This window comes from Apodemus sylvaticus, chromosome 10 (genome assembly GCF_947179515.1).
Source record: "Apodemus sylvaticus chromosome 10, mApoSyl1.1, whole genome shotgun sequence".
Classification (NCBI taxonomy): domain Eukaryota; kingdom Metazoa; phylum Chordata; class Mammalia; order Rodentia; family Muridae; genus Apodemus; species Apodemus sylvaticus.
Genome location: NC_067481.1, coordinates 16953118 through 16967799, shown reverse-complemented (window position 1 = coordinate 16967799; position 14682 = coordinate 16953118). Strand labels below are relative to the sequence as shown.

The 14682-nt window shown below is 51.7% G+C and overlaps 1 protein-coding gene across 1 annotated transcript; it reads left to right on the top strand.

Moving 5' to 3' along the window:
• The first annotated feature begins 2227 nt into the window (after positions 1-2227).
• Positions 2228-12921, top strand: LOC127694108 (angiotensin-converting enzyme-like protein Ace3). Its single transcript, XM_052195520.1, has 14 exons — positions 2228-2315; positions 2410-2546; positions 2926-3084; positions 3333-3420; positions 3544-3687; positions 4437-4628; positions 4710-4807; positions 4901-5073; positions 5410-5633; positions 5782-5926; positions 7662-7760; positions 7938-8060; positions 11918-12102; positions 12563-12921. Exons 1-14 carry the CDS (start codon positions 2228-2230, stop codon positions 12919-12921), a joined length of 2214 nt encoding a protein of 737 aa, XP_052051480.1.
• Positions 12922-14682: the final 1761 nt, after the last annotated feature.

Sequence of the window (14682 nt, the reverse complement as noted above, 5' to 3'; positions counted from 1 at the left end):
AGAGAGAGAGAGAGAGAGAGAGAGAGAGAGAGAGAGAGGAGAGAGAGAGAGAGAGGAGAGAGAGAAGGAAAGAGAGAAGTGATCCTCCTGCCTTAGAGTCCCCAGTACTGGAATTCTAGGTGTGAGCGACCTCACCTGGCCACCAAACAGCACACATTCTTCCTGGCTTGTCCATGGGTTTTATTTCGTTTTAAATTGCGTTTGTTTACTGGGGGCTGCTCACCACAGCACAGGTAGGGAGGTCCAAGGACAACATCTTTCCTCAGTGGCATCTGCTCTGTTCACTGTCTCTGTCATTGGGCACAGGCTCTGGAACCAGCACGTTTGGATTTGAGTCCAACTATGTCTATGCAAGCCCCTCTCCTTGCCTCTGTCTGAAAACGGGGTGTTGGTCAAAGTGCCTAGCTCATGAGCTTCCTACAAGGAGTGTGATGGTGAAAGTCCCCTCACAGGGCCAGTACCTGGAAAGTCCTCTAGGTGGCAGGCTACTGTAGCCACACCTGACTCTAGATTTCCTTCTATTTGAGAAGATTCACTTATGAGTTGTGCCCGATGTGAATGTAGCTCAGTCGAGTGCCTGCCTAGCACCCACAAAGCTCTGGATGTGAACCCCAGCACCACATAAACCAGAAGTAACGGCACAGCCTGCAAAACTAGGGATCTAGGAGGAGGAACAGAGAGCCCCAAATCATCCTCAGCTTACTAACTCCAAGCCAGCTTGGGCTCCAGGAGACACAGCCTAGAAAGACAAGGGTTGGGAGACTGAAGAAGGAAGGAAGGAAAAAGAAACCAAGCCTTCTGGCTCAGGCTTTAGGAAAGGTGTCATAGCTGTACTGTAGGGGTGACTGGCTGCTGAACCTGGGTACCAGTGCTTTGTGGTAGAGGCACTGTGACCTCCTGTGTGGCCACAGGGCTCTAGCCTCTACTTACCCACTCAGTGTGTGTGTGTGTGTGTGTGTGTGTTGTTTTCGTTTTTGTTTTCTCTGGGGGAATCCCTTTTCTTGTCTTCTAACATTTTGCATTTGTTGGGCCTGGTGACACGAGCCTTTGATTCTAGAATTCCCAAGATTAAGGCAGGAACATATTTAGTTCCAGACCAATCAACCTTAGACTACTGAGCAAGACACTATCTCGACAACGCAAAACCTTATGCTCCTTTTAGAGTTGGGGGTTGCCATGTGCTGTCATGCCTGGTATCCCAAATCCTGTTTTATCAACAAGTCTGTGCTTGAAGCAAGAAGGGTTTCCCTGTAAGCTTCGATCAGCCCAGCCCTCTTTCCTTGGACTTTCATGGAATTTAATATGTTTTGACGACAATGAATAAACTTGGGGGTGGTTCTGGTGTGAGCCATGGGGTGAGCACTCCTAGGCTGAGGGTAAGGTAGACACAGGGTAGAGTCAACAAGTACAGGAAAGTGAATCTGAGGAAGAAATCCTAAAGTGCTCAGACTGGGCTGCTCTTCCCAAGTTCTATGCAATGGAGTACTTGGGAGTCGTCAGGAGCTAGCAGGAAACGGTCTTGTGGTTGGTTTGGAAGCCAGTCTCAGATACTCATGGATGCCTACCTTGAATGCAGGGACCAGCCATACCCTGGTGGCTCCTACTGAAGCCTGCATGAGGGAAAGAGGAAGGAAGCCCTGGAGTTGGTCACATGTCTCCTGAGAGAAATAAAGGCCAAAAATGTGGGCCAAAGATGTCAGAAGAACTTGGGAGTTCTACTAGGTTTTCAGAGTCTAAAGATCCAAAAGTATAACTTCTGTCCATCCATCCATCCATCCATCCATCCACCTACCCATCCATCCATCCATCTATCCATCCATCCATCCATCCATCCATCCATCCATCCATCCATCCATTTCTCAACAAATATCCTACTTAAGGGATCTCAGCCTTAAGGGGAGTGGCCTCATCCGTCCCTAGCTAAAGTCCAAGGGTTCCTCCAACCCCAGGGAAAAGTGACCAACTAGAAGAAAAGTCAGATTTTCCTCTTCACTCCCCCATTAGCTATCCATGGAACCAGGTCACATGACTTGGCTCTTCTGGACCTCAAATGTTTCCTCTCCTGCACACTGAAGGCATTTAAACAAGCCGATAGCTGGGTGGCAATCTTTCTAGTTCTAACATTCCATGGTAGACCCTTCGGCCCCTGATGTCACAAATATGGAGCTGACTCGTGATTGGCCATTGCCTGCGCCAGCTCTGCTGTTCTCTTGGCCATGGGAACAAGATGGACTTGCCCTGGGCCTTGCTACTTGTGCTCCTCTACCACGGGCAGCTCTTGCCGTGGCTCAGGACTGTGGGGGAGCCGAGCTTAGGTATGGTTGGGACTTGAAGGAGCCTAGGACCAAATAAGAGGGCTGTGGAGGGGCAGCTCCTTCCCCAGGCCCACACGATCCCCACCCCCTGCAGATGAGTTCTACAGTGAAGTTCAGGCGAAGATGTTCCTGCAGTTTTATGAGCAAACAGCCCAAGTCGTGTTGAACGAGCTTATGGAAGCCACTTGGAAATATGTCACCAACATCACCAGGCGAAATCAAGAGAACATGGTGTGGTACCACTCTCCCCAAGGTCCTCCCTCCCCCTCCTGACTCTTCTTAGGGATCCTGCAGGTTGGGGATCACAGTTCCTGCCCTGTGTCCAGAGTGTATGGAAAGAAGGACACCCCAAAACATATGGCAAAGTAGGCTGCAGAGCCAGAGCTCCTAGTGGCCTTGACTTTTCTCTACATAAGAATTTCTGGGTTCTTTGCCCTCGCAAACATTACCTCCTTCCTCTTAGGGGCACAGCCGTCCTAACCCTCTTAGTGAATCTTCAATGACTCTGGACTCTTAAAGTGGGCTTTGGGGCTGTGACCTCAGAGGTCAGCATGGGACCCATGCTGCGTCCCCCATCCTGCCGTGAGCAATGTGACGGCCTTCTTTCCAGATGCAGAAGGAGGCGGAGAGGTCTCAGTTCATGCTGTACTTTGGCACCCGGGCCCGCATGTTTAGGATGAACCATTTTCTGGACCCAGATGTGAAGCGCATGCTACGTAAGCTGCGGAACATAGACAAGTCAGCCTTGCCCACGAAGGATCTCCTGGAGGTGACAGACAGCCCCAGGCCTCCAAGGCACACACACACTCCTGCACCCCACAGGAGGGTGGGTCAGGTCGGACCCGGTACCAGAGTAGCTTGGGCAGGGACGGGTACTGGTGGGGTGGAACCAGAGTTTCCTATATGGGGGGGGGGGGGTACTTTAGCCAGGTCTACCTCTCCTGGCTGGTGGGGCTTAGTGTTGGGAGTGGACCCAAGAACATGGGCCTACCCTGGGTGATATATGTCCCCCCCCAGTACAACAGACTTCTGACCTACATGGAGACAGCATATAATGGAGCTGAAGTGTGCCTGGATGAGGGTCCCTGCTTGCCCCTGGAGCCTGGTGAGCAACTGAGCCCTGCTTCTGACCTTGTCTGTGTCCCCTTGTTGATGAAGGAACACCCAGGGTGGGTGAGAGGAGAGGTAAGTGGGTAGGGGGTGCCATGTGACTCCTGTCTGGGCACAGACCTCGAAGAAATCATGGCCACCTCCAGGGACCAGAAGGAGCTGCTATGGGCCTGGCAGGGCTGGCGGGATGCGGTCGGTCGGCAACTCCGTCCTGTCTTCGACGACTACGTACGTCTCAGCAACAAGGCTGCGCAATATAATGGTAAGCAGGCTGGACATAAGGTCTTGGGTCAATGACCAGGAAAAGAATGAAGCTGAGTCTGCAGAGGACTCAGGCGGCAGCAGAATCGGCATGGACGGTGATGCTGGGAATCTGCAAGCCCTGTAACTGGACCCTGCAAATAGACATAGAGCCCGCATTATGGGCAGAGTGCTAAGGGAGAGCCTGAGGGTTTGTAAGTGAAAAGGCAGATGTCTGCCTCATGGACATCCTCGTGGGGCAGTCTGAGTAGGAGGTGAGCCTCATCTGGCATGCATGCACCTCTAATACCGCTTAATATGACGCCATGAAGGGAGGAGCTGCTGGGATCAGTGGGGGAGGGGAGAACTTCAGATACATGCTCAAGGCATGTCTCTCTGACATTTGTCCACACTGGAAAGATGATCAGGGGACAGGAAGGCAGGAAGCAGGGAAGTATCTGCACAGCCTGCAGCACAACGGGAAGGAACCAGGGTTTTAGGGCATCAGAAAGAAAGCCACAGGACCACAGGGCTTTGGGTGATTTGGGGCTTGGGACAGGCAGTTGGAAAGGACAGGACCTTGCAAGGCATGGCCAGGAGCTTCCACTGTAGGGCGGGCAATGCCTTGGGAGGTTGTGTTCATACCTAAGACCCCTGCAGAACAGGGGAGGTAGGGACGCACCCTCGGAGTGTGTCTGGGTCTCCTCCCGCCAGGCCATTGGATGCACCGGTGTCACGGCAAACACGAATAAGTCTCTTCTCCTGTCCTAGGGTACGAAGACATGGGGGCGTTATGGCGAGCTAAGTATGAGTCTGACACCTTGGAGGAAGACCTGGAGCAGCTCTATAAGGAGCTGCAGCCTCTCTACCTGAACCTCCACGCCTATGTGCGCCGCTCACTGTTCCGCCACTATGGGCCTGAGCTCATCGACCTGCGGGGGCCCATCCCTGCCCACCTCTTGGGTAAGGGCCAGACTAGTGGCAGAGTGGGGACAGGGGGATGGCCAGTCTTTCTCCCTCTTAGCGTCTTTACCCCCTTTCCAGGGAACATGTGGGCTCAGTCCTGGGACAATATCCTAGATCTGGTCCTGCCCTATCCAGACAAACCCCCTGAGGACGTCACAAAGATCATGAAGATCCAAGTCAGTGCTGAGCCCTGGATTTTGCCCCTTCTCCACCCCTCTGTCCCACAATGCCCCTGGGCGACAGAACCACGGTCCCTCTTTCTCTCACAGCACTGGAAGCCTGAAAAAATGTTTGAAGAGGCTAATTTATTCTTCACTTCTATGGGAATGCTGCCCGCCCCGCCTACGTTCTGGATCAAGTCTATGATGGAGAAGCCAGTTGACGGGCGGAATGTGGAGTGCCACACCTCATCCTGGAACTTCTACAAGTTCAACGACTTCAGGTGTCTACGGCCAGCATGGTCTTCACCCAGCAGCCTCCTCTTCCCCCTCTTCTGGTTTCCCAAGTAGCAAGGAGTAAGCAGGGGAGAGCAGGGGTGGGGGAAGTGGGGTGAGATTCAGAAGCATGGAAGAGAAGGTGGGTGTGGAAAGTAGAGGATATAGTCACTGGGTGGGCATGGGGTCTAGAGGAGGGAAAGATGGTAGCCAAGGCCCTTCTGGTCTCCGGCTTGATGGCCCTAATGAAACCTTAATGAAGCTTGAATGAAGAAGCTTTCTGTCGCCGGTTCTGTCACCGGGACATCCTCAAACTCCTTCTCCCCCCTACACTTTAACTCTAGGGTAAAGAAGTGCACCGAGGTGACCATAGAAGACCTGCTCTCCGTCTTCCACCAGATGGGCCACATCCAGTACTTCTTGCAGTACCAAAACCTCTCCATAATCTACCAAGAAGGTGCCAGCCCAGCCTTCGAAGAAGCGGTGGGGTCAATAATCACCCTCTCAGTCTCCTCCCACAAGCACCTGCTTGCCAGAGGTCTGCTCAGCCAACAGCACCTGGATTCAGGTGACGGGAGACAAGGGGTCACAGACAGGAGGGTGGCCTGAGCCTGGGGCTTCAGCTAGGGCTGAGGAGGACTGAAGCCCTCAGGGCAAGGCTGAGGGAAGGGAGCAGTAAGACTGCTGCTTCCTTATTGCCCTGACCCCATCCCCAGAGGAGGAGATCAACTTCCTGTTGGGCATCGCCCTGGAGAAGATTCCCTTCATCCCCTTCAGCTACATGGTGGATCTGTTTCGCTGGAAGGTCTTCGATGGCACTATTCAGACGAGCGTCTACAACCAGGAGTGGTGGAACCTCAGGTGGGGAAGATGGATGCCTGGTCAGAGTGAAGTGTTGGTGTCCTGGGAACCTGGGGAAGCCAGGCAATGTGTGCTGTTTGCTGTTACCAAGCAAAGACATACAGACTGACGCGCACAGAGCCGACACAGGTGCCTCAGAACCACGGGGCCTGGTTCTGAATCTGGTGGCAGCAGTGAGCAGATCTCTTAACTTCCTAGGATTCTGTCTCCTCTGTGAAATAGGGATCCAGGCAGTGACTTTGTCTGCTCTGTGGGTGGCCAGGAATCTCACACCATGAAACCAACTAGGCCTCTCCAAGAACAGAGCAGTAACCGGGTGTGGTGGTACATCCCTGTAACCTAGCACCTGGAAAGTGGACAGAGGTGGATCAGGAGGTAGGAGGAGAGGACAGAGTCTTGCAGGCATGGCCAGCAGCTTGTGGGCTACATAGCCAGTTGGAGCTCAGCCTGAGCCACATGAGACTCTGTCTCCAAAAGACAACCCCCCCTAAAAAAAAAAAAACAAAAAAGTAAAAGCCTATGGTATAACAAGGACCAACAAGCGTCTAGAGCCCTGCTGTCTGCTCCCTCCACAGAAGACCAGAAAAGGGATGACAGAGGCCTGAGCACTTTGCCTGCTAGAAAGACTTTCCATGGGGGAGAGGCAGTCAATTACCTCAAAACACACGCAAGCCTGCTGGAGCCTTAGTGTCTATAGACAATCTCAGCAGTTGCCAAGCTGGTCGGTCAGCTGATTGGACAATACATGCCCATAGCCCAGGCTTCTCCATGTCCATCGGGTATCACACTATCAAGTTCAAGGTTTCTGGACACAGGGTGGCCGACATCAGGCTCCTGTGACCGGTTAGACTTTGTGTCTGCCCTATAGGTTGCCGGTGGCCCAATGTGCTTACAGCAGCACTAAGATCACGTGATCCAGGGTCATTCTAGCAGATGCTCGCACTGCGTTGTAGCAGGTGGCACGTCTGACCGATCTTCCCTTAGTTCTGTGAAGTCTCTGGGGGGGGGGGGGGTATTTGTTTGTTCATTTGTTTGTTTAAAGACAGGGTTTCTCTGCATAGCCCAGGCTATCCTGGAACTCACTCTGTAGATCAGGCTGGCCTCAAACTCACCTCCCAAGTGCTGGGATCAAAGGTATGTCCCATCACACCTGCTTTCTGTTTTTTCTTAGCACTGTTTAGATTAAATAACCTGTTTGCTAGTTTATAGTCTGATCTCATCACTAAGATGGATGTAAGCAAGGTTCTGATCTCACTGGGTCCCTTGATGGCGTCTCCACAGAGATCAGGCCAGTGTTAACAGAGAAGACCCAGCCAGGTGGTGGTGGCGCACGCCTGTAATCCCAGCACTCTGGGAGGCGGAGACAGGCGGATTTATGAGTTCGAGGCCAGCCTGGTCTACAGAGTGAGTTCCAGGACAGCCAGCCAGGGCTATACAGAGAAACCCTGTCTCCATAAAAAACAAACAAACAAACAAATCCAAAAAATAAAGAGAGAGAGAGAGAGAGAGAGAGAGAGAGAGAGAGAGAGAACCCATGACCAGTATACATGTTCAACCACTGTTAACCACTATTATTAAGCTTTCTGATTCCTGACTCCGCATGTTCTCACTTATCAAGTCAATGAAAATGCACGGAATGGCCTCTGCAAGCCAGGTCCAGAATGGCTGAACACATGCACGCTTCAAACAAGGCTCCGAGAACCTTCCAGCCAAGCCCCTGTCTCTTTTCCACCAGGTTGAAGTACCAAGGCCTGTGCCCACCTGTCCCTCGGTCAGAAGATGATTTTGACCCAGGTGCCAAGTTCCATATCCCTGCCAGTGTGCCATACGTCCGGTAAAGGTCTGGGCCCTGTGGGCAGAGCTGGCTGGGATCTGGGGGACATGGGGACTGGGTGGGGAAGTCCCAGACGGTGCAAAGATGGAGGTTTACAGCCACTGAGTGCCCAAGAAGGTCTGGGCTTCCTATACCAGGCCTCCTCTCCAAAGACCACCTCCCCCTTCCTCCACACAGGTACTTCCTCAGCCTAGTACTGCAGTTTCAACTTCATGAAGTACTGTGCCGGGCCTCAGGCCACGTGGGCCCTCTGCACCGGTGCGATATCTATAACTCCAAGGTGGCGGGGAAGATCCTGGAGTAAGTGCACAACCCCCCCCCCCCAGGTTCTTCCAGGCCCTGCTATCTCCCTCACAGGGAGTCCTGGCTTCAGACTCCTCCCCCCCTCACAGTGCCCCCCTGAGCCCCCCTGAGCAACCGCACTGAGCTGACATTCTGGTGGAAGAGCTTCCTCAAAGCACACCGCATTCGCTCCGACATGAACACAAGCCTGTTTTCTCTCATGGAGCCTGCCACGTTCAGAGACGCTCTGAGCACACAGGAATTCATTCACACAGACAGTAAATCGACTTGTCTTCCTGTGAAAAGCCAGGGCCGGCATCCTGCCTCTGCCTTCTGACCTAAGACCCAGAATCTCCTTACTCTATTCTTGTGAATGTCTGACTGTGTTTGAGGCACCCTTGGGTCATTGGCCTTTCCTGACTCCCCACTGAAGCGCTCAGCGTGGCTCCTGGGCCAACTGAAGTTGCTTTTACTGCCGCTTCTTGACACACTTCTGGCAGCCTTTGGTCCACTTTGACCTTCCGGTCTTTTCCGACGCACTTGATGTTCAGCCTGTTCCCTTCCGGATCCGTTGTTGCGGTCCTAGGTTTTGCCTTGAAGCCAGCTTGGAGGAGCAGGCAGAGGACATGAACCTAACAAAGCGAAGCATTTTCTCTGCTAGCAGGACTCTTGATCTGCGTTTCACATTGGTAGCTCTTAACTTTGTAGCGTAGAAAGTTGTCATTGGCTTTTTACGAGTAATCAAACTGAAGGTCAGAGAAGTGACTTGATGGTGCGTCATTCATTTAGCGAGCAGGAAACGGGATGGAGGCCCTGGTGAGATCACGTCAGGTCTTCTGGTTCCAAGACCAGCTCTCCCACCTCTGAGTTGGGGCATCTGTCCACTGGTCAGGTCTTTGTCCTCTTGACTGCTATTGATCTGGGTATGTTTCTTTAATAGTTCGACTTTGAGTGTTGTTTCTGCCTTGCAGAGGGTTGGAGGATAGATGACCTACTATCCCCTGCATGCATTTTAGACTGTTAGTTGTACTTCTGGTTTTTTGAGTTATGGTCTTGTAGTCCAGGTTAGCCTCAAACTTGAGATCCTCCCACACCTACCTCCCTAGAGTGCTGGGATTACAGGTATGTGTCACTCTGCCTGGCTTCCTTTATACATGTAATGAGGTTATCTATGACTCCTCCATGCCCTTTAATCATCTGCAATTACTAGATGGAGTAGAAGGGTTGGTCCTCTGGGCTTTGCTTTTAGAGGGTTCGGTGACATGGGCATCACCACGACCACCACCACCCACCTCCCCCGTCAATTCTTCCTTCCTTTCTACATAGGGATATGGATGTATACATAGAGATGTATACACACACACACACAAGTGATAGCTTTTCCTGGTTGTCTATCACTCTACATCTCTGGGCTCGTCATTCACCCTCCAGCTGCTTGTCTTGTTCATTCAGCATTTACTTAGAACAAAGCCAATCAGTCTTCCTGTGTCCAGCAGAGGGCAATAGACTATGAAACAAACGAATCCTGAATTACTAAAAAGGAGGCTGAGCAGAAGAGACTTTGGTGAATTGAAGGTCAGGAAGTCTAACCAGAAACCAAAAGGAAATGTCTGTCCCCAAAGCAGACATGGAAAAAAATGTTGTGTTTTCTCCCCAGCAGCTCGGGTCTAACTCCCCTTTATGCCACTTGCTTGGGGGGGAGGGGGGAACACTTGACATCAGTCATTCTCTCTACTTCCCTCTCTTACCCTACCCAGCACACACAGGACTCCAACTTCACCCCAAAGCACGTGACATTGTTCATCAGCGCCCCTCCCGACCCGATTCACCGTTTACACCCCTGGTCCAAAAAGTTCCCCCAATTCCATCCTGAGCATCATGTACACCATTCGCTGGGTAGTGAGCGGAAGAAAGCCTTCTAGGGAAGGGAGTGTCAGAAGCGTTGGGGGAGTGGCAACAGAGTGGAGGGGGGTGGGGAGAGGAGGGGAAGTGAGGAACTCTGGGAGTGAAGGGGCAGGAGGCAGGTGTTACCAGGCCCACATTGGTAACACCCTGACGGGAGAAAGGTCTTACTTTGTAAAAGAGAAAATTCACAAAACGGCCAAGTGTGAGGAGCCTGAGACCCAAGTCTCAGTACACTGAAGACAGGGCGTGTGGATATTTATGGGCTCAGGTGTGGGGAAAGGTGGTGGATGTTGAGAGGAGCTGAAGCCCCCAGGTTCATGGGGATGGGGATGGGGATGGGGCAGAAGAAAAGGGGGATTCTTTCCCCGCCTTCTCCCTGGGGTAGCTTTCATGTGCTTCTGCTCTCTGGTCCCTTCCAGAGTGCTGGGCTGGTTCTGACCATCAAAGTGGACCTTGGACAGTTTCATAAAGTCCCCCAGCAATGATGGCCCTGCCTTCATCTGTGGATTGTGCTGCTGGTGTGGAGACTGAGGCAGTGCCCAGCAACCAGTGCTACAGTCCTTTATTGGCCGTGTGTAGCTAAGCTCTCTTCACACAGCCCAATAGCCTGTGGAGCCATTTCTTCACGGGCAGATTCTCAGAAGTCAAAGCTATTCTCCCAACTGTGTGTGGTGGTACAAGTTTGTAATCCTAGCACCTAGAGGGTCATGGCAGGAAGACCATGAGTTCAAAGTTAGCCTGGCCTACACAGTGAGACTCAGGTCTACAGTAAGGTTTTTTTTTTTTTTTTTTTTTTGCCTCTACCCAGGATCTAGCATCTTAAAAACATTTGGGAATTGTGATTTATTTTTATTTTTTATTTATTTCTCTTGATGACTCTTTGCCTTGATAAGTAAATCTTAGCAGATTTTTGCCTCAGTGATTTCTTTTCTTCTTTCTGTCTTCCTTTGTTTCTTTTCTTGAAATTCTGGGGAACGCAAGCCCAGGGCCCTATACTCTAGACAAATGTGTCTCATGCTTTCTGCCAAGTAGCTACTGGCCTTCAGTTCCCACATCTGACTCCAGTCGTTTATCAAGTAGCATGAACAATCCTGCAAGTTACAAATTCCTTCACCACCCTGTGACTTGATACCCACCACCATGATGGGCAGACATTCACGGGAGCTCACGTTACTGATGAGAAGACTACAGCTGAGAGCGTTTAAATGTCTACGGTTAAATAGTCTATAAGTAGTATTGCTGAGTTTCGAACCTGTGTAGCCCTATACAGTGACCTCTAAGCTTCTAGCTCCCACCCCTTTCCTGATCAGACCCTGGAACAACAGGTTGAGAAATGTCAACATCTGCCCGGTGCTACTGTTTGTCCAGGGTAGAGCCTGGAGCTCTGCCTTGAGCACCCTCTGCACCCGCCATGGTGAATACAGTGAGCCTGCCATCTGCCACCCAGCCCCGGGTGTGCCTCAAGACAGCTGGTATTTGTGCAGCATGCAGGGTCACACAGAGAACCACCTATGCTCACAGCCCTTGAATTCTCTCAATCCTTCCTATGTGGCCAAGAAGGACGGAGGGGCTGTTGCTGCTTCAAATATATCAGCCTGAGCAGGGAGGGGCTCTGACTGTTTGAGTTGAGAATGAGGAAGACCACAGTAATAGTTGACACCAATCAGCAGCAACAGTCGGTATTTGTTGCTTCGCAGCATGGTAGCAACCCTGCCGTGTTGCCTCCACTTATGGAGATGACGCTTAGATGAGTTGAGTTCTTTGTCTAAGGCTGCCCAAGGATGAAGCTGATAGCCACATCCAGGTGAATCTTGCTTCAGAATGAGTGATTGAATCCCCCATGCTGAGCGCTCTGGGGTCCTGGCTGGCAGAGTTAGGAATTAAAGTTGTGTTTACCTGGAGGAGGGGGGTTTCTCAGCAGCACCTGCTGGTATTCCCACAAGGCCTCACAGACGACTCTACACCCCCAGGGATCTCCTGAGGCTGGGTTCCAGCCGGCCCTGGCAGCAGATCCTAAAGGAGATGACTGGAGAGCCCAATATATCCACCAAGGCCCTCTTGACCTACTTCAAGCCGCTGATGAACTGGTTGGTGACTGAGAACGTGAAGCAAGGGGACGTCCTTGGCTGGCCAGACTTCAGCTGTTCTTATGAAGGTTGGACAAAGCTGACCCTGGCCTTAGTTCTACTGCAGATCTTGGCCCTGTCCTATCCCGCTCTGGCTCAATACTAAGCTCTAGTCAATTCATGGCCTGGCTTGAGCCAGACAGTAGATCTGCGTGACCCCCACCTGTACCAGGCCCGGGGCAACCTCAGCCAGTTCCGAAGTCCACTCACACCCAGTAGCTTCCTTACACATCATGCAGCAAGGCTGCCAAGCTTGGTCAGAGGGTAGGAGCTCCCAGGCTGGGCTCTGGGAGTTAGGCCACCCTACCCAGATACATCTTCTCTTTCTTCTGCTTTCTCATGCCGCCTCACGGCAGGACAAGTCCCTCACCTGTGGCCTGAGGCTGAGAGAGAAGACTATGGCCATCATGTCCTTCCTGGCTGCCACCCGGGACTCAAGGGCCACTTCCCTCTGGCTTTCTAACTCTCTACGACTATTTTTTTCCACAGAAAAAATCACAAAGAAAGTGTCCTTTCTGGGTACGGAGGCAGAGCCTGACCAGGCATACCTGGGGCAGTGGGTGTTGCTGAGCATGAGTTTTGTCATGTTTTTCCTCATCCTGGCACTGTTCTTCAGGCTGCACTACTTGGAAAAACAGTCACTGAACAAAGACGCTGTGATAGTTAAAAGCTTGTCCTCCACCTACTTCCTGGGCATAGCCATGGAACCCCAACAGGCAGCCCGGAAACAGTGGCTGCTGCTGGGCCTCTGCTTCATCCTGATGCTGTGCTGTATTGGCCTGCTCGTCTGGATACTCACACAAAGCACTGGGAAGGCTCAGTGGACAAAAGATGAATGGCAGAGCTGAGAGAGGTCGCCATGGAGACGGGTGAGGACTGGGGACAGGGTAGCAGGATGTCTGAGACAGACCGGCCCGAGACTAGGGACGATATGGGCCTAACTCATAGCCACAGCTGTGACTGGGTGCAGCTGTGGCAGATCTGTGACCATGTGGTGTGACAGTATTTGCAAAGCTGTGAGGCAGGCATAGGCTACTAACCTTGTATGATCCACGGGTGTCCTGGACTCTGGACCAACCCTACTTGTTTGTTTGTTTGTTTGGTTTGGTTTGGTTTTTGGATTTGGTTTTTCTGAGACAGGGTTTCTCTGTGTGGCCCTGGCTGTCCTGGAACTCACTCTGTAGACCAGGCTGGCCTGGAACTCAGAAATCTGCCTGCCTCTGCCTCCCAGAGTGCTGGGATTAAAGGCGTGCGCCACCACTGCCCGGCTCAACCTTACTTTGTTACAGTGACTTAAAAACAATGGTTTTAGCAAGCCAGTGGCTGTGTCCCTTTGAGGCTGCCTTCGCACCATACGAGAACTAACCCTCCACACATCCTTGTTTTGTTCAGAAGTTTAGCTATGGGGCTTATCTAGGGCTGTAGGATCCAAGGAATCTCTAGAAAAAAGACCCATTGCTGTCCACTCAGTAACTGTCCTTCAGTAGAGCCAGACATTTCTTTATGGACTGCTGATGCCCACTTTCTGAGCACTGTGTGCTCTATATAGCCTACCACACTCTGATGATCCTCTACCATGCCCTTTCCGTCTGCACAATCCAGGCCCCAAAAAGGCTCTTTGTTTGACCACCTGAAAGGCAAAGTAACCTCACAAAACTGCCCCACGGCTCTCCCCACCCTCGCCCAGGCCCTCGCGAATGGAGACAGTGGGTAGCTGGGCACTGAGCCAGGCGTGATTAATGATCAACTTCTTTAATATTTAAACAAAGCTCATCTCTAGTCACTCTGCTCCGGAGATGGCCTTGTTCAACACACACACACACCTGCTGCCTGGCCCGTTGCCCTGGAGAGCGAGCACAGGGCCACCAGCCTCTTTCCAGGCTCAGTGGGGGAAGGGAGAATGGGGAGAAGCTACCCTGAGGAGGGTAGCTGGGATTTGATGTTTGAAGGATAATCTTGGGAAAGGGGGAGGGGGCCTCTGGCCCTACTCTTTTAGCCCTTTCTACCCTGTCTTCTGACCACGGGGATACCATGCTTAATATTTTCAGGTAAGTCAGAGCAGAAGCTTCAGGACTCCTGGGAAATAGGGAAGGCTTGAAGGGAAATAGAGTATAACCAGAGGTCACAGGGAAGAGGCACCAGGTAGCTCGAACGTGAGACCAGTTTTCTTTAGACATCTGAATACCAAAGTCACAGGTTGAGGAGACGGGCTAACAGAGCGGGATTCCCCGACTCCTCTCTCTGCCCAGGTCTCTAGATCACTCCCCCCCACCCCCACCCCCCCCACCCCCGTGCTCTTCCTAAGTCTAACCCGTTTCTACTCCAGGATCAGACTCTACAGCATCATTGTTTGATAGCTCTGCACTATTCTGTCATTTATTTAGTACTATAATGCCTTTATTTGTCCTTATTATTAGATGTTAGGTTCATAAAGGATTAACATGCATCAGGATTACCCTGTGTAATGTGGGGACCAGGAGAATGATTGAATGAATAAGCAAATGAATGAATGAATGTCTCACTGTGTAAGCCCATGCTGCTGACTGTATAGGAAATAGTGTCCCCATTTCTCTTCCACAGTCAGCCTGCTCCCCACATTCAGGGGCAGC

What these genes read in the sequence shown, in the direction of transcription:
- LOC127694108 (XM_052195520.1), top strand. Translation starts at nt 2,228, where the DNA reads ATGGACTTGCCCTGGGCCTTGCTACTTGTGCTCCTCTACCACGGGCAG. An exon ending in CCAACAGCACCTGGATTCAG is followed by an intron (nt 5,634 to 5,781) that starts GTGACGGGAGAC and finishes CCCCATCCCCAG; the next exon opens with AGGAGGAGATCAACTTCCTG. An exon ending in CTTCAGCTGTTCTTATGAAG is followed by an intron (nt 12,103 to 12,562) that starts GTTGGACAAAGC and finishes TTTTTTCCACAG; the next exon opens with AAAAAATCACAAAGAAAGTG.